Source organism: Argopecten irradians, chromosome 4 (genome assembly GCF_041381155.1).
Source record: "Argopecten irradians isolate NY chromosome 4, Ai_NY, whole genome shotgun sequence".
Lineage (NCBI taxonomy): Eukaryota > Metazoa > Mollusca > Bivalvia > Pectinida > Pectinidae > Argopecten > Argopecten irradians.
In genome coordinates this window covers 17,149,870-17,168,677 of record NC_091137.1, presented here as the reverse complement: position 1 = coordinate 17,168,677, position 18,808 = coordinate 17,149,870, and the positions used below count along the sequence as shown (strand labels likewise).

General features: G+C 34.6%; 1 protein-coding gene across 2 annotated transcripts in view; it reads left to right on the top strand.

Annotated features, from left to right (window-relative positions):
• Nucleotides 1-11,522: 11,522 nt before the first annotated feature.
• Nucleotides 11,523-18,808, top strand: part of LOC138320796 (bifunctional purine biosynthesis protein ATIC-like) — a 39,563-nt gene continuing 32,277 nt past the window's right edge. The window contains exons 1-2 of one of the 2 annotated variants that reach the window (XM_069264013.1): nucleotides 11,523-11,605; nucleotides 18,352-18,434. In XM_069264013.1, coding sequence (XP_069120114.1) covers nucleotides 18,416-18,434 — 19 coding nt within the window. In that variant the 5' untranslated portion in view covers nucleotides 11,523-11,605; nucleotides 18,352-18,415. Of the gene's footprint in view, nucleotides 11,606-18,332; nucleotides 18,435-18,808 lie in introns of those variants that run through there. The other variant, XM_069264014.1, reaches the window with a different exon arrangement.

Below are 18,808 nucleotides of genomic sequence, written 5' to 3'. Positions count from 1 at the left end.
ATAACGCGGGTCGTCTTATGTTTCCCGCCGTCGTCCTAAATACCGCGCAGTAGTTGACTATCACTGCGCCAGACGGCAAAACAGCGAATTGACTCTCCACTGTTTTCATATAATACGCGCGGTATTTAGGACGACGGCGGGAAACATTAGACGACCCGCGTTATGAAAATAAACATTTTATTTATTTTAATAAAATCGTTCACAAGATAATGATAAAAGTGGTGTTAACGGTAAGTTAATAATTTATAAGACTCTACTAAATTATCGATCTTGTTTTACATTCCCATTTTAAAAATTAAAAGCCGTTTCGGAAAGGTAGTGGGCCTTTAAAGGATTTGTGCAGTCAAAAATGATAATTTCAGTTTATGCTGGAAATCGCTTTATTAGCACGTGTAGAAACCTCTCCGTGCCGCGCGCAACCGGAATAACCTGTAAGCCGTCGATATCGAGGTCAAATTTTCTAACCACTCGATTATGCATATTTTCAAGCTCTAAACCGTGTGACGTCATAATAGACCGTGGCTTATAGCTGCACTACAACTGATGTGCTATGACTTACATCGAAGGTCACAGGATAAACCGATCAAAGGTTTTTTTATGATTACTTTTGAGTGAAGTTAATCGTACAATAACTTTGGCTCGAATATGAATAACTAAAAGAGTGAAATTCGATGTTTCAAATACTCTAATTTATGCTCTAATAGCAGGTCATCCTCGATACTCCAGGGCTTACGATCACTTACGATCTCTACACCCCTGGACTATCTCATAGTAAAACTGGAGGCAACAGAATAGAACAGGTAATTTAGTCATTTGATGTACATCAAAAGAGCCGTATAACGGTACACTGTGGTTGACTGTGTGGCTTAGATGTTAGGCGTCGCTCTCTCTGTAGTCTTTAAAGGAAATCTTTGCTAGCCTGTGATTGGTCAAATGTTTTCCGCTGAGCTGCCTTCAATTTCACTATGAGATAGTCCAGGGGTGTAGAGATCGTAAGTGATCGGAAGCCCTGGAGTATCGAGGATGATAGCAGGTATCTTCGTGTAACTATGAAAGAAAATCCACACAGAAATAAAAGTTTCTGATTTTTTGTCGAGGAGTTCAACAACGAATACATGTAAGCTTTAATCAGATAATGTTTTCCTGTAGTCTGTATCTTTGATACATTGTGAATTGCAAAGTTTGTGACTATTAAATGAAATTTTACGTAACAATTTAAGAAATTCTTGATTAAAGCATCAAGGATATGATGCTTGACATACGTACACACCGATGATTGATGATTACAAACATTGTGTTGTGTTGCTAACCGAATAAATCGAGATACATTTATTGCAATACGCAATACGTAAAACGTTTCAACAAGTGGAAGAAAGAATTTATTTTGGATATTATAAAAAATCAAATATTGAGATATTAAGCAAAACAAACTATTTTTTCAGACCGTGCGGTCGCTTTCAATTTTAATAGATAATATAATAATAATAATAATATATTTTATTAACGTGTCACACATTTTTACACAACATTTACAATTAAAAAATATTCATCATTAGTAAAAATGCCCAGCCATTAATTGGCTTACGAGACACGAATGTACTAAAATTATGGACAATATATGTGAATAAAATAACATTTTCAGTTAAAGTTATAATAAGTTAAGATTATTATAACAGAGATCGCCTTCTCCTCATCGCTAAAAAGATATATTTAGCAAGACTAACTTGTAAAACATCATAATTCATTAAAAAGAGAAGTTGATTATCAGAAGACATACTTTCAAAATGTTCACATAAAACAGTTACTTTATCAAATATGTAAGTTTTCCTTAAATCACAATACGCTTTACAGTTAAAAATAAAATGAACTTCAGACTCAATGATATCTTGACAAAATGGACAAGTTCTTTTGTTTAAAGGCATTGGAGGCTTACAATAACGCCCTGTCTCTATATCCAATACAAACGCCACAACGCAACTTACCCAGAACTGTGTTCATCCACAATCTCCTTTGGAGTTGTCATGACCCGTACTTTGTAGAAACTCCATTTAAACATCCTGTAGCTCACTTACTGAATACGGGAATTTTCGTACCGGGGAAATTTCGTACCGCAAAACTATTGATATACTTACATGATATAATGTTGTGTTATTAATGCTGTGGATGTATTGAGTTACTCTATGAATTACAATGGACGATTTCTTTTGCGTACAGTATTTAGCTTTTCAGACATCGCGGCAGTCAGTGCTTGGTAGTAACATATATTACATGACGTATCTAACAGTACTTAGTTTGACACAAATTCAAGTCGTAGATTATCTGCTGAACCAAGTAGATTTTCTGGTGAACCATGATTTAAAAATCATACAAAATGCCATTTATTTTAGAAACATGTCTTAAAGAAAAGGTAGCTGAGTCACCGGTCGGTTGAGGAAACCGCCTTGTCAATCACCTGTAATATTATATTGACTGACACGTGTGGTGAGAGCTCGCCAGCCAATGATATTCAATGGGGGAGGAGTCATACACTTCACGTGCCTGTCAATTATACCTGACTGACTGATTGATCAAAGGAACAGCCACGTGCACGGGAGCACGTCAGTATCAAACTGTGTTCTACAATCGTTACACATATGTATGTTGAATTTATATATTGCTAGGGTCATCCTGTTTTTTTCACAGTACCTCGCAAGTTGAAATATGCGCCAGTAAATTATATTTTTTTCTAATGTGTAAATTGACGCAATCCGTTTATTCTCAATCTTCATTGTCTCTCTATTGAACTTCTGTTCGAAAGTTACTTTCTAGGGGTTACAGACCTATTTTACAAAAAGTAGAAAGGCTTTGGCACAAGCAACCGGTTACTACTAAGAAAGTAATTTTGTGATACATACATCTTCATTATGTATAGGGTTTTCGGTTATTCAAGGATTTACAAGTCCTTGGTTTATTTAACATCCTCCTTTAATTAAAAATGACGATCTATTCTTTTTACAAGACAGTCCAAAAAAAAAGGAAAATCAGCTTTTAAAATGATTACACGTGTACACTATATTTATCATACATTTGTATTTGATAAAACAAAAATTACAGTAAAAATTGGTGCAAGCAATCAGTTACTAATGAAGATCATTTTGTGTGATACCTATGTTTATACATCCCATGTCTGTAAAAACGAAATACTTTTCAAATACATTAAAAGTGTAAGTGCCCTGTAAGATCATAAACAGACTCGAACATGTTTCATAATAAATTTTACACAAAATTATTAAGCTGTTAAACCCTGTAAAATATATCAAAGGTCAATTTTATTTAGGCATTAGCTAGGCCTGTAAATATACCCTAATACTTGATTAAGAGTTGTGTGAGGTTTTTCAGTAAAACTACTAGATTAGTGAAAAATAAAGAATATGCGTATACATTGTTTCAAGAAGCGTTTGACAGATAATTTTATTCATGCAGGTAAGAATACATATTTTACGCAGTGTCACCAGCCCAGTTCTTCCGAATTTATAGACATGTATAATGTATATTGATATAATGAAAATGGCAAAGTGCTGAACAATAAAAAATAACAGTTAAAATTTAAATAGTAAGCAATGATTGAGGTTTATGTTGCCATAACTAAGGACAGGCAAACATTTTCAACAATTTCTAGTGCTGTACTGTAACGATAATGACATGCATAGAAAAGAATAGTATTCATTGTAAAGATTAGATAGACTTCTTTAAACATTTTTCTGATTAATGTGTGCTATATTGGTTCAAGTATTTGAAGAAATAACTCAATAACCATTATATTATTCAATGTGAGAAATTGATACATACGTGTACGTTTTGGAAGGACATTTGACAGTGACATGTTTTCTTCAAAATCGTTTAATATATCTAACTTTTATTATTATTTTGCTTAATTTAAACCTAGAAGCTATTCTTTATGCTGTCCTAAATAGACTTATTACTTGCCGAAATTTATGTCTCTGTTTCGTGCATTATAATTGATTAAGAGATAAACATCAAGGACGAAAATTGTCTGCTATTGAGATATTGACCCATGTCCATCTTTAGCTAATCATGATAACATTTTCATCAGTTTCATTTTGTTCTATATATGTACTTGTAATTCATTAAACAAGCACCCAATTAAACCCCAAGGGCTCTAGATGACAACGTAATTACTACAACGACGCTGACACGTGCCAGCAAGTTAACAACACATGTACGTAGAGACTACGTAGTTTCGTAAACTGAATAATGTGTACAGGTCTGTAATCGCCTGAAATAATCAAAATAATGTTGTTGACAAGACTAATCATCAATAAAATTAAATGGAACACTAAAAACGAAATAAAAATTTTCGGTACGAAAATACCCGGACGAAAATTCCCCGGTACGAAAAATGTCTCCGGTACGAAAATGTTTCGGTACGAAAATTCCCGACACCCACTTACTTTAACCGTCACCGCCATGTTCATTTTTCTCTCGGAACGCTTCTCGACATTAAATATTGTGACTACGTTATGCAAATTATGTTATGTTGTGCTTGTTTGTAAACTCGAGAAGCGTTCCGAAGAACAAATGAACATGGCGGTGACGGTTAAAGTTTGTGAGCTACAGGATGTTTAAATGGAGTTTCTACAAAGTACGGGTCATGACACCTCCAAAGGAGATTGTGAATGAACACAGTTATGGGTACTGTTTACCACCACAAGCGTAGTTTTTGTGATTTTGGCTTGGTTTTTGAGGTACCCATTAGAGCCGAGACGACATTTCGACTGGACAGGGAAATGTTAACCTAGCATATTTTTCGTAAATTTCCCGATTCATCAAGCCATAACTTCGTCAATACTTGGCCAATTTTGTTCATCGAGCACTCACTGGAAAGATAAATTATTTCTCTTTAAGGTAAGATATCCGTCAATGCTGTATAGAACCCATTTATTAAAATAATCACGGTTTTAAAAAAATAGGTCCGTTTTTCTCGACCGCCGAGTTCATACCCTTGATACTATAATATATATATATATATGTATACCGTTAGTTTAAAAAAATCGTGCCAGGTCCCTGTGGAATAGAACTGGTTTTACTAAACCATAATAGAGCTTTGTATAAACAGAGTAACTCATTCCTCCGGCAGCTATAAATTTCGACGATAACATGCAAGTTCCTTTACCGCCATTTTTAAATCTAGGTATTCATCGAACCATAGCCCTAAATATTTATAGGCATTACATATCTCCAACTCATTTGTACCACATGTGAACACAGACTTCGTACGTGATATAGAATTGGGGCGAAAGTGAATAATTTTGGACTTTGTCGTATTAATTGTGATTCTCCACTTGAAGCACCATTCCGCCACAATATTCAATAACTTTTGTAGATCACTTTCTGTCGCCGAGATGAGCGCTATGTCGTCTGCGTAAAAAAGAGCACTTAAATTCATTGTGTCTATGTTGACACCACATCCTGACTGATTAAGGATTCCAACCAAGTCATTTATGTACAAAGAAAAGGCTGCCGGTGACAACAAACATCCCTGTTTTAGGCCCCGCCGTACATTGAAGCTGTCGGTTAATGTTCCATTTATCCGTACATAACATTTTACATCCTCATATAACGAAAATATGGCTATAGAGTTTTCCCTTTATACCAGCTGATTGTAATTTAAACCACAGACAATCCCTATCTACTGTGTCGAATGCTTTCTGTAGATCTATAAAACTTGAAAATGTAGATTGACCTATCAATTTTCTATTGTTTATAATGTTCTATAATGTATAAATATGTTCCTGACATCCTCTTGACTTACGGAATCCATTTTGAGCGTCGGCCAGTTTATTTTCCCGTTCTAACCACTTCGTAAGTCTGGTATTTATAATATCGCAGTAAACGTTACATGGTACCGATAAAAGTGTTATCCCGCGATATGTTAAGGGGTTCCGAGGGTCTGTGGAATTTGGCTTAATTAGTGGATTGATTATTCCTTCCTTCCATTTTCCAGGCACCACTCCATTTTCAAAGCATTTTTTAAAAATGGAATGAAGTAATGTGACACATGCATCATTTTTTAAAGCTTCCGCCGGTATGTTGTCTATCCCTGCTTTGCTTTTTTTACTGAAACTTCTACTTCCTCCATCGTTATCGGGGCGTTTAGAGAACTACTATCACAATCATCTCCCGCGACGGAATTGGTTTCCTCTCGAATGCGCTTTAGGTGAACCTCATCAAAGCTATTGTCGCTAGTAGAGCATGTAGAATATAGGTCACTGTAGTCTAATTTCCATCTATTTAACACTGCTTTAGTATCGATAACAATACGACCATCACCATCAATTACTTCCCATAGAATTCTTTGCTTGCGTTGTTCTCCAATTCCAATTTTACCAATATCACGCCAAAATTCCCTAGAATCGTGTTTAACAAGTGATTCCTCTAATTCGCGTCGTTTCTGTAATTGATAATTACGTTTACATCTGCGATGAAGTTTGTCGAATAGTCGCCGAGCGATACAATACTCCTCCTTATAGCGACGACGTATTATAGGTGAACCTTTATACTTCAGCCAGTTTTTTCTTTATCGCATAATGCATCCTAATTCTCCTGTAAGATATCGTTCCAGTAAGGCTTATATAACGACTTGCGTTTGTAACTATTGTACGAGTTCTGTGTACGTAAATGCACACGCGATGACATACCTGCTCCCTCCATTTCTGTATGTAGAAATTTTTCAAATGCGTCATAAGCTGTATTTATGTCACTATTACAAGCGAATTCCTGCTCAATGCGGTCTATAGTTTTATTAATTGCGTCTATATAATCGACGGATTTTAAAAAATCTCCAGGTATTTTATTTGCGTTGAACATCGGAGCTGTGCTTTTGGACTCAATAGATGTTTCAAAGCGGAAATTATGATCCATTTCCGGAATATCGATAGAACATTGTAAGTAAGAGTGATCCGGAATTGAACATGGTGTGTTTAAACCGTTGTCGTTAATCAAATTAGACATTCTGTTCACTTTAAAATCGTCGTATAAAATCAGTTGTTCATGTGGAACAAGTATGTAATCCACGACAGACCTTCCTTTTGACGACACACATGTAAAATCTTGTGTTCCCGTACGACCGTTCATAACACACAAATTCGTATCTATACAAAAGTACGGTGGCTGATTTATGCCATTTCGTCTTTTCGTCTTTTCGCCCCAAAAAGACGAAAATTAAATATCTTAATTCTCGTCTTTTCGTCTTTTCGCCCCGAAAAGACGAAAATTAACAAATTTGAATTTCGTCTTTTCGCGGCGAAAAGACGAAAAGACGAAAAGTCAAACACGAAAAGACGAAAGTGAAGCACGCTAATTAGCGCCTTTAATTTTTCGTCTTTTCGCCTTCAAAAAAAATCTCGTCTCTTTTCGTCTTTTCGCCCCGAAAAGACGAAAATTACAAACCTTAAATTTCGTCTTTTCGTCTTTTCGCCCCGAAAAGACGAAAATTAACAAACCTTAAATTTCGTCTTTTCGTCTTTTCGGGGCGAAAAGACGAAAATTAACAAACCTTAATTTTCGTCTTTTCGTCTTTTCGTCTTTTCGCCTTTTCGCCCCGAAAAAATACAAATTACAGATATACCTTGTCATCTATTATATACGACGGAGATTATAATGTAATTTCTAATGTACAATTATGATGAAGACCATGTCATGTATGTAGTCAAAATGTCTTTTCAAATAATACACAGTACATTGTACCTACTGATTGACTGTTATAATTAACTGTATTTGAGCAATTTCTTGGTAAAAGTCCTTCCTTTAAACTCAAAGTCTTCACGAGTTGTCTTTCATAAATTATTTTGTTAACAAGTTTATCCGTGGTTCAAACGCTTTCAAATAATACCCGCCGACAACTTTTTTTTTTCAAGTTGTGTAGGGGAGGCAACTCCTGTAAGTGCTATGTTTAGCATCTTAAGTTTATTATGGTCCTTACATATACACGGCAATGTTTTGATAAGCGTAATTGCTAAAGAGGGCGATTAGAACACAAAAAATAAGATATTAATGAATTTTTAAAAAATGTATCAATCACGCTAAAGGATTTGCGGAATGATGAATCTGTTAGTGGCACGTGGCATATGCCACGTGTGAGAAATCTACGTAACTGCTGTAAACAAACATGTTGACTTCTGTTTTAAAACTTCTAATCTTAGTTATTGATGAAGATACTTGTAATACTATCAATTTAATAAATCCATTGTTATCATAAACTACTTTGATGCTTCTGTATTGAACAATTAAGTCAATATTAAGATAAAAAGGTTTCAAAATGACTTCCACACCAGACCGGAAGGCGAAAAGGCGAAAAGACGAAAATTAAGGTTTGTTAATTTTCGTCTTTTCGGGGCGAAAAGACGAAAAGACGAAATTTAAGGTTTGTTAATTTTCGTCTTTTCGGGGCGAAAAGACGAAAAGACGAAAATTAAGGTTTGTTAAATTTCGTCTTTTCGGGGCGAAAAGACGAAAAGACGAGAATTTTAAGGCGAAAAGACGAGAATCAAAGTCGCTAATTAGCGTGTATCACTTTCGTCTTTTCGTGTTTGACTTTTCGTCTTTTCGTCTTTTCGTCTTTTCGCGGCGAAAAGACGAAATTTAAAGTTGTTAAATTTCGTCTTTTCGGGGCGAAAAGACGAAAAGACGAAAATTAAGGTTTCTTAATTCTCGTCTTTTCGGGGCGAAAAGACGAAAAGACGAAAAGACGAAATGGCACAAATCAGCCACCGTACAAAAGTCTAATAACATGTCACCATAACTGTTTTGTGTTGAGTCGATAGATATACGCTGGGGGATTTGATCGACGCCCTCAATGAAATCATTTTCCTCCTCGATTCTAGCATTTAGATCTTACATTATAACAATATTACCTTCCTCCTGGTATGTGTGCACATGATTCAAAAGTTCACTAAAAAATTGTCCCGCGTCGCATGCCCTTGTCGAATTTTCAGGCACTAGATATACTGCACATACAAATAACACAGAGTCAGTGGATTTGTTCCGTAATTTTATCCAGAATATTCCTTCGTGCTCTTTATTTATTTCGGTAATCACATAACTTGTGAAGAGATCATCCTTTATTAGAAAACCTACTCCTCCCGAACCCCGTCTGGCGTTTCTGTGTAAATCGGTACGGTTATGACCTAGAAATGAATAAACCCTCGACTGAGAGTTTATCAACGTCTTTTAGAAAAGTCTCACTAATGGCTATTATATCATCGTTACAAAGTTTTATGACATTACGTCGAAATTCCTGGTTATCATTAGAACGCTTCTCGACTTTAAATATTGTGACTGCATTATGCAAATTATGTTATGTTGTGCTTGTGTGTAAACTCGAGAAGCGTTCCGAAGAACAAATGAACATGGCGGTGACGGTTAAAGTTTGTGAGCTACACGATGTTTAAAGGCCCACTACCTTTCCGAAACGGCTTTTAATTTTTAAAATGGGAATGTAAAACAAGATCGACAATTTTTTAGAGTCTTAAGAATTATTAACTTACCGTTAATACTACATTTACCATCACCTTCTGAACGATTTGATTAAAATAAATAAAATGTTTATTTTCATAACGCGGGTCGTATTATGTTTCCCGACGTCGTCCTAAATACCGCGCGGTAGTTGACTATCACTGCGCCAGACGGCAAAACAGCGAATTGACTTTTCACTGTTTTCATATATTACACAGGAAATCTTGCATATGTTTTGTGTCATAACCTTATTTTAGGTCATCGGTATGCATTTTCTGATGTTATTAATGTTTTTAAGAAACCTTTGTATTTTGCACCGAAAAGGTAATGGGCCTTTAAATGGAGTTTCTACAAAGTACGGGTCATGACACCTCCAAAGGAGATTGTGAATGAACACAGTTATGGGTACTGTTTACCACCACAAGCGTAGATTTTGTGATTTTGGCTTGGTTTTTGAGGTACCCATTAGAGCCGAGACGACATTTCGACCGGACAGGGAAATGTCTACCTAGCATATTTTTCGTAAATTTCCCGATTAAACGGCTAAAAATGATAATCGATCATCGGTTGGAATCGGAAGACTCATCCGATCCGATAATCGCACAAAATGATCGGTTCAATTTCCTATTCAAATTGCCTATAATCTATATATTAAAAGCTTGTTTTGCCCTCTCTGTTATGAGCAGTGGATAGAATGTTGAAAACGAAAATTTCTGGCCTGTTTTTGACAGTATTTGGTGAAAATTATTGACATGGAGGAATGTTAGGGAGTTTTCAGTGTATTTTAGGTTTTTAATAGAAAAATATTTGATTCCCAATGAGTTTAATTTTTTTTCCCGATGATCGATTATGACATTTTCAATCGATCATCGGATCGGTTGAGGGTCATCTAGCCAGTTAATCGATTATTGCCGATCATCAATAAAACACTAGCCATAACTTCGTCAATACTTGGCCAATTTTGTTCATCAAGCACTCAATGGAAAGATGAATTATTTCTTGTGAAGGTAAGATATCCGTCAATGTTGTATAGAATCCATTTATTAAAATAATCATGGTTTTTAAAAAATAGGTCCGTTTTTCTCGACCGCCGAGTTCATACCCTTGATACTATAATATATATATATATATAATATTGTTAGTTTAAAAAAATCGTGCCAGGTCCCTGTGGTTCCAGCTACCAAGACGTAGTTGCCCCTAGTATCTGCCATGCCTATATGACGTATGCTTCTCTGAATAACTATTGTCCCTTCGTTAGCCTCGCTCTCTATCTTGATTCCTGTGTGTATCGTGAGTACTCATGCGTGTACAGTGTTGGCCACCCCACACTCACCCGTGTCATGATATGTACATATGTATGCGTGTGTGTATTACGTCCTTTCTGTAGCATTCTGATAGCTCGATCAATCTTCAGTTCGGTTTTACTTTTATCGTTGTCAATGTAAACTTTGTTATATCTGCTGTTGTGTTTTAATCCTTGCTTGGACCTCATGATTTTCTATTTGTTTTCTATAATAGATATGACCCTCTTGTTTGTTTACGTTCTACATGTGTAATGTTTACGCCGGTTACCTTGAGCCCGTCATGTAGCAGTGTAGTGACGTTGCGTTTTGTGTACTCCTGCCCGTTTTCTCCTTTCTCTGTTTTAATTCTTCTAAGTTCTTTATTACTATATATGTTTAATTGTTTCTTGTTTGAACTATATTCACCTCTGTCCTCCCTATTGCCTGCACTGGTCCCCTTGTCCTCAATCCTATGTGTGAGCGCGTCACTTATCCCTTTTAGTTTTCTTTCCATTTCATTTCTAGTTTGACCATCTCTCCATTCATATCCGATTTCAGTTTGTCCATATCTTTGTTTACATGTGTTGTTACATTGTCTATTTTACCATGAAAAGTTTTAATAGATATACGAGTAGATACACCGATATAGATTTATAATTAGCCATGCCTTTGGTTTGATGGTTATGTAATACCTTGACCAGGATGTTGTTTACCTGTACACAACGCCATTCATCGAACTCACTTGTAATTACCTGGCCGCGGGCAATTTGCTATTCGGGTATTTGGTATTGTCTTTTACTGTCATTCAGGTTAGGACATCCGTTAATTGGATCGTGATTTGAATTATGGAAACCCCGTACATCTATGCTCTAGGTTTTTTATTGTGACTTCCGGTATGGACGTTTTTTACGGTAAAACTTGGTTTTACCAGTATTGGTATCGCAATTCCGGAACTAGCTTTTTACCCCCCCGGCTGGTGTCGTGAAGAATAAACTGAATAACCACACATTTGTGGTATATGTAGTTGTAATTTGCACCCAGATACAATATAAACTAGTTTAGAATCATTCTGTAAACTTATTCAGCAGCATCAATATCATTTTAAGTGGATTGCGAAGAAAATAAGAAAATATAGTGAACTGCATTTCATTAGTAACTTAATAATATTCCCGAGGCAATCAACAGATACAAGTGGTGTCGTGGTAAGTTCTGAGCTTTCTAAGCTGACGGCCCGGGTTCAACCCTTATCGTCGGCAGGTTAATTTCATTTTTTTTTTATTTCATATTTTTATTTGTTGTTAATTCACCATGCTTGAAAATATTCTTTATTTTTTCTTTATATTTATTTTTGTTTTTTTTTATTTTTATTTTCCAAAAGTTTATTCCAAACATAGACATGTATAGCATATACACTAAATTACGAACATCCCACTATTACGGCCACTTATTTTCAGTTCCGATTTTTTTTTCTCTTCAGAAATACAATCACACCGCTATTCCGTTTTACGACCAATTTTAATAGTCCCAACGACCACTAAAGTAACACTAATTGACCATTTGATTATGACCACAGGCACATGTGACTTCACACCTCGCTGTGCCTCACCTTCCCGCACGCAGCAACCCGTGAACAACTACCCGCAGGTACATCAGTCAGTCTTTTGTTTCCATCGACCTAATTATCAGATTATCTACCTGTACTAGGAGTGTGTTAATCGCCATCATTTGCATACTTGTGACTGGCAGTTGACGTGATCGAAACCACAAGTAATGCAGCGTTCTTTCGATAGCTCTGGTGGCGAGATCGAACGATTTAGGCAGTTCTTTCTCATACGTGTAACGCCAATGGAATTAAAATTCTTTAATGTATGAGATATATTGATCTTATTTTAGATATTTATGAAGTACCGTACGTCAATCATCTCATTTCAATAGATGTGTCATCTATTTTGTTGCGGTAAACAATCGATGTTTTGCATTAGTTAAAAGTACGCTTGACTATTGCACAGTAGTCTTTCAAACACTTTACCGATTGTGATCGTAAGTTATTATTTGACTAATCATTGCACATGGCGGGGTAATTAAAATCGATTTACGTAAATATTAATAATAATTTACACAGATCAATACCAATTTTAAAACACATAGATTCTCATTTACCTCAGGTGATACTATGTGATAATTAAACCAGAGACATAGATAATTTAATAACTATCTAAATCTCTGATTAAACTAACGATATGTATTTGAATTATAATTAAAACATAATAGAAAGTAATGTCTAGAAAAAGTATTTTCATTTAGATTGTCAACAATTACTTCATTGAAATTCAGTTTAAGATTTAAGTAAGCACACACCATTAACTTAATTTAATGAAAAAAATATGTCTATGCTCTAGAAATAAATGGTATAGTCATTATATGTCCCTAATTTATCAATCTTTAAAAAATATTTGTAAATTATTGGTTTTGATTAGATACGCATGCATTAAAATATGATATGATTAAGATTCTAATGATCGACAAAACTAATTGATCAAATATAGTAATTTGCAAATTTATCTTAACCAAAATATATCAAACTGGTTTTTTCCCCACACGTACATGTACATACTCAGCATGCTATGTTATGTTTCTTATGTTTTTTTATATAAATGTAATGTATATGTCATGTCAAGGTTATGTTGATGTCCCATGTATTTGTAAATGTGTTAAATGCAAAAAATTGAACAAAAAAAATAAAATATATATATATATAATATACATTTATATATACATGTATATTGCATTTTTCATAAAATTTCAATTTTGAAACAAAAATACAGTACATATATTATGTACCGTCAGCTAGGATACAGAGTTTCTGTTCTTGATCGTCATGATCATAGAAGAAACCTGGTCCACCTCAGAATTAAGACCACCTCGCTATTAAGACCACTTTTACTCGGACCACTGGGTGGTTTTAATAGATAGGTTTTAATGTAAATACTGTTATACATATTCTCAACACATGTTATATAATGTTTCTGACGTCCCTTGCTCATACACATTTTCATTTACAGCGGTTCGGAGCGGTAGGGAGCTGGGTTTTCGAGAAAAATATTTCAAAGATTAAAGGATAGATAACCACCCCATATATACATCTACATCTCTTCGTATCTGTAGCAGTGTGCAGCCAAGCGTGAAGGTGTGATACATATTGATCATGACCACATCAAGTTTCTTTATTAGTTCTCTTTGACAAATACATTGTATAGAGAAACATAATATATAGATATCAATTTCAAAAATTTGACAAGTAGAAAATATGTACATATAAGGAAGGACAAATCATAAATTCTTTTGGAAAATATCAAAACAATAAGCAGTGATCTAGAGTTGGCTGTTCTATTGTTTAGAGGATTAAGTGTCATTTTATAACGAAATCTTATCGTTTGGTTGTTTATGCAAATTAAATGAAAAAATTCGGAGGTGTTTAAAATATAAATGAAATTGTAATACATGTACGTACTATTCTGTACTAGGCAAATGTACTTATATAATTTGTAACACAATGTTTTTTCAGAGTAGATTATCATGTCAAAGTAAAATTGCTGAGTGAATCTGCTATAATATATATTGAAACCACTGAAGCTTATAATTTTCGTTACTGTAAAGGAAATTTTAGAAATATCAACCCATTTCAAATGATTCGACTGAACTAATCAAGTCTTCCCATCTTCTCCTCCCGGTAGGAGTATGTTATTTTTTCATTACGTTGTACAGATCAAATATGAAATATTTAATGTAAGTAGGAAACAAATTTGACATATTTCAGAGTCAGCCTAATTCAGGTATTCTCTGATAGCAGATACTAAAACCGTGATATTCCACAAAATTAGTACTAATCTGATAGATTTGTATCAATTCATCAAAACAGTAAAAAGTAAGCGTGTCACTATCCTTCATTAATTCATATACTACAATTATGTTTTTCTTGAACCAAGCCTTATAAGAACAGTTTTTTCTACCAATATTCATATTTCAAAGTAAATTATCATGTTCAAGCCTTATGAAAACAGTTTTGGAACCAATAGTCAAATTTCAAAGTAAATTATCATGTCAAAGTAAAATTTCTGAGTGAATTTGCGATCCGAATTTTGGACCTATCCTTGCTCCAAATTTTGCTGAACAACTTTCCATAATGTTTAATAAGAAGATATTTACAAATTGTAGTTAGAAAAGGACACTGATGACAATATCTGTCATTTAGGTAACTCGTGCCGTTACCGTTTGATAGAATATATGTTGTAATGTACTACAAACTTGATAGACATAGAGAAAAAATATTAACATGTTTTGACAAAAAACATCCTTCGTGCCATTTACATGTCGTTTAGTTAATTAACTCAGGTTATTTAGTTCTTTAGTTAATATATATACATTCATGTACTTGAAACTTGATAAAGCATATACCGGTAAACAGCTGATAGCTGACAGAGATTTTTTTTTCTCTCTTTCCCTCTCTTTCCCCTCTTTCTCCCTGATATGTTGCCAAAGTAGTATTCGTGAAGTTATGAAGCATGAAAGTCATCCTTTATGACAATATACGTTAGTTATATATGTTACACGGTCTGACAACCATTAAATTTTGTACTTATAGATAGTATGGTGTTCTTAAACTTGCTAGATACATTTTTGTTAAAAAGGAAATCCTTGATGTCATTCATATTAGTCATTAAAGGTCAAATACGTGTACGGTATCGCTTAAACATTATATGAGATTTTATATAATATAACCAGTAAGTTTTTTCTTGATATCTGAAGAATGCCTGTTTATTTTTTAACAAAAAAAATCAATTTAATTTGACATTACAAGTCACCATAATGCTGAAACTTTTCTTTATATAAACTTGACAACATAAATACTTCCTCTTTGATTGAAGGTTCTGCACTGAAATGCATTATGTGTATTTAGAATAACTGGACCTGTACAAAATGTGAGAAAATAAATCAATGTGGTAAATTATTACGACCAAATAAAAAACAATTATTTGTATTAGTTTTTCAGCCTTAGTTTAAGTCCTGTTTTCTTTGGATCGTTTTCCAATTTGCAGTTATACTGATAATATAACCATTGACTTATCAATCTTTAACACTCGAATCAACTCCTATCATCCAGAAGTTTTACCGCAGCAGTACTTTCAGTACTTTGATTAAAAAGATGATGTAAAAGCAAATGGAAATAAAATATACGTGATCATACCTAGGAATATATATTACATACATATATATATATATATGTCGTACACAGGTAAAACAATAATGGAAGTTGACTTATTCAGAGACAAAAATGGTTCTGAGAACTATTTCAACTAAAGGTTTAACCTTAAAACTAATTCCAGTCTAGTACTGTAATTACCTACGGAGACCGCGAAGGGACATGGAAATATATTTATTAATCCGTGCACACGGTTTGTGAATCTGTCCGCACGGTTTGTGAATCCGTTCGCACGGATTACTTATCCGTGCACTCGGTTTTTGAATCCGTGCACACGGTTAATTGTTTAATTGTGTGTGGAAAAAATGAGTGTTTGAATATGTCCTTGGTGGCAGCTATATGTATATATGTGAATGGGTGTGATTGTCTAGTCCTGAAGTCTGTCAGATTAAGAATTTGATTATAGTTTATTGCCACATGATGGTGTATGATTTTATAAAATAAAATTAAACGTGTTCTTGTTCTGCGTGTTTGTAGTGAGGTCCAGTTGAGGTTTTCCATCATGTCTTGTACTGAACTTGTGTTGTGGTATCTGCTTGTTGTGTAGCGTGCTGCTCTGCGTTGTGTTTTTTTTCGATTTGCATGATTTGATTTGTCTGGTGGGGGTCCCACACGGAGGAGCAGTACTCCAGTTTGGGTCTGACTATGGCTTTGTATGCATGTTCTTTTATATGTTGTGAGTTTATCTGTAGGTTTCGTTTCAAGAATCCCAGTGTCTTGTTAGCATTGGCTGTTATGTTATTGATGTGCGTGTCCCATCGTAAGTTATTTTGTATTGTGATTCCTAGGTATTTGCAAGATGTTACTTGTTGTAATTTGTGGTAGTGGAGTTTGTATGTATAATTGGTCTTTGTGCGTTTGTTTGAGATGCTAAGGACGTTACACTTGTCCGGGTGGAAGGACATTAACCAATCTTCCTCCCACCTACCTGCTGCGTCTAGATCTTCTTGTAATTTAAGTGCATCTTGTGAGTTGTATGGTTTTGTATAATATGCTGTCATCTGCAAAGAGTCTGAGGGTGCTGTGTTTGATGTATTCTGGGAAGTCGTTTATGTATATGAGGAAGAGTATTGGGCCAAAACAGGTTCCTTGAGGTACTCCTGACGTAACTGGTATTTTTTCTGATTGTTTCCCTTCAAGTACAACTGTTTGGGTGCGGTGTGATAAGAAGTCTGTAATCCATGTAAGTGTTTGTCCTGTAATACCGTAATATTTGAGTTTGTATTGTCAAATGCTTTGGCAAAGCCCATGATGATAATATAATGTCTGTCTGTTTGTTGTTGTTATGGTTTTGTGTTAATTCATGTATAAAGGTGGCTAGTTGTGTTTCGCATGATCGGGACGCTCTGAATCCATGTTGTAAATCATAGAGAATGTTATTGTTTTCGAGGTGTTTCATTGTAGAGCTTGTTATATCATAACATCAAGGATTTATAAGTCCTCATATACGTCCTTGCATAATATGTTCCATGAGTTTGCATGAAATTGAGATGAGTGAGACTGGTCTATAATTTGTAGGGTTGTGTTTGTCTCCTTTTTTATATAGGGTGAACATGAGAACATGAGCATGCTTCTCACAGTCATGTGGTAGTTTTTCTGTGGTGAGAGATGTTGTGAATATTTTTGTGAGAATGGGTGCTGTTACGTCTTTTAGTTCTTTGAGTATTTTCCCATGTATTTGGTCTGGCCCTGAAGCTTTATGTGGGTTTATGTTTTCTAAGAGTTTTGTAATTCCCAAGCATGTTATGTGTATTTGAGGCATAATAGGGTGTGGTGATTGGCCTTTGTTTGGTATGTTATGGTTTTGTTCTGTTGTGAATGCTTTTTGAAACTGTTGATTGAGAATGTTTGCTTTTGTGGTGGTGTCTGTTATACGAGTTGACCATCTTCACGTAGGGCTGTAATATCAGTGTTTTCTTTTCGAGTTGTTTTGATGTAGCTAAATAATTTCTTAGTGTTATATCGTTTGTGTGTTTTTGGTGTGGTTTGCTCGTCTGTAGGGAGATCTTTAATAATTTTTTCTAAGTAAGAACGGTATGCATTTCGTATCTGTTTTTGTACCTCTGCTTTTAGTGTTTTGTATGTTTGTGTTTGTTGGTGATTTGATCGTTTGTAACAGAAATTTAATTAAGAAATACTAATAAAAAGCTATCTGCAGTATTTATTTTGAAAAAAGAAAAAAATAATGATAGAACTTTTCAATTGTGTGCTTATCTGAAAAAAACTAACTATATCGCGATATATTCTATGTAGAGTTCACGAACTTTAATTTCACTTCGACCAATGAAAATTCAGGTCGTTGAGTTCGATCAGGACGCAGACAGTCCCGCACAACACGTGCTGTCGTACAACGAGAAACATGGCTTCAGGAGAAATTGGTGAGTGTCTTATACAGTTTTGTGACAATGACAACATCCTTTTTCGTAGGTATAGTTTAAAGTATACTCTAAGGAATGGAGATGCTTCGTTATATATACATAAACTTTATATATATAATGTATAATTATGATACAAAAAATGTACGTACATTTACAACTTTACACAACTGGCACGTTTAAATACGTTTAGTATATATAACCTTTAAATTTCACTTAACTAAACACGAACAATAGATCTAGAATTAAAGAAAATCTTTATAATATTTTCATTTGTGGATGACACTTTTAGATTGTACACAAGAACATTGTTTTTAAACATGCACATCACTCATGATGGACAACCGCGGCCAGATCTATAGTTTGTAAACAATTGC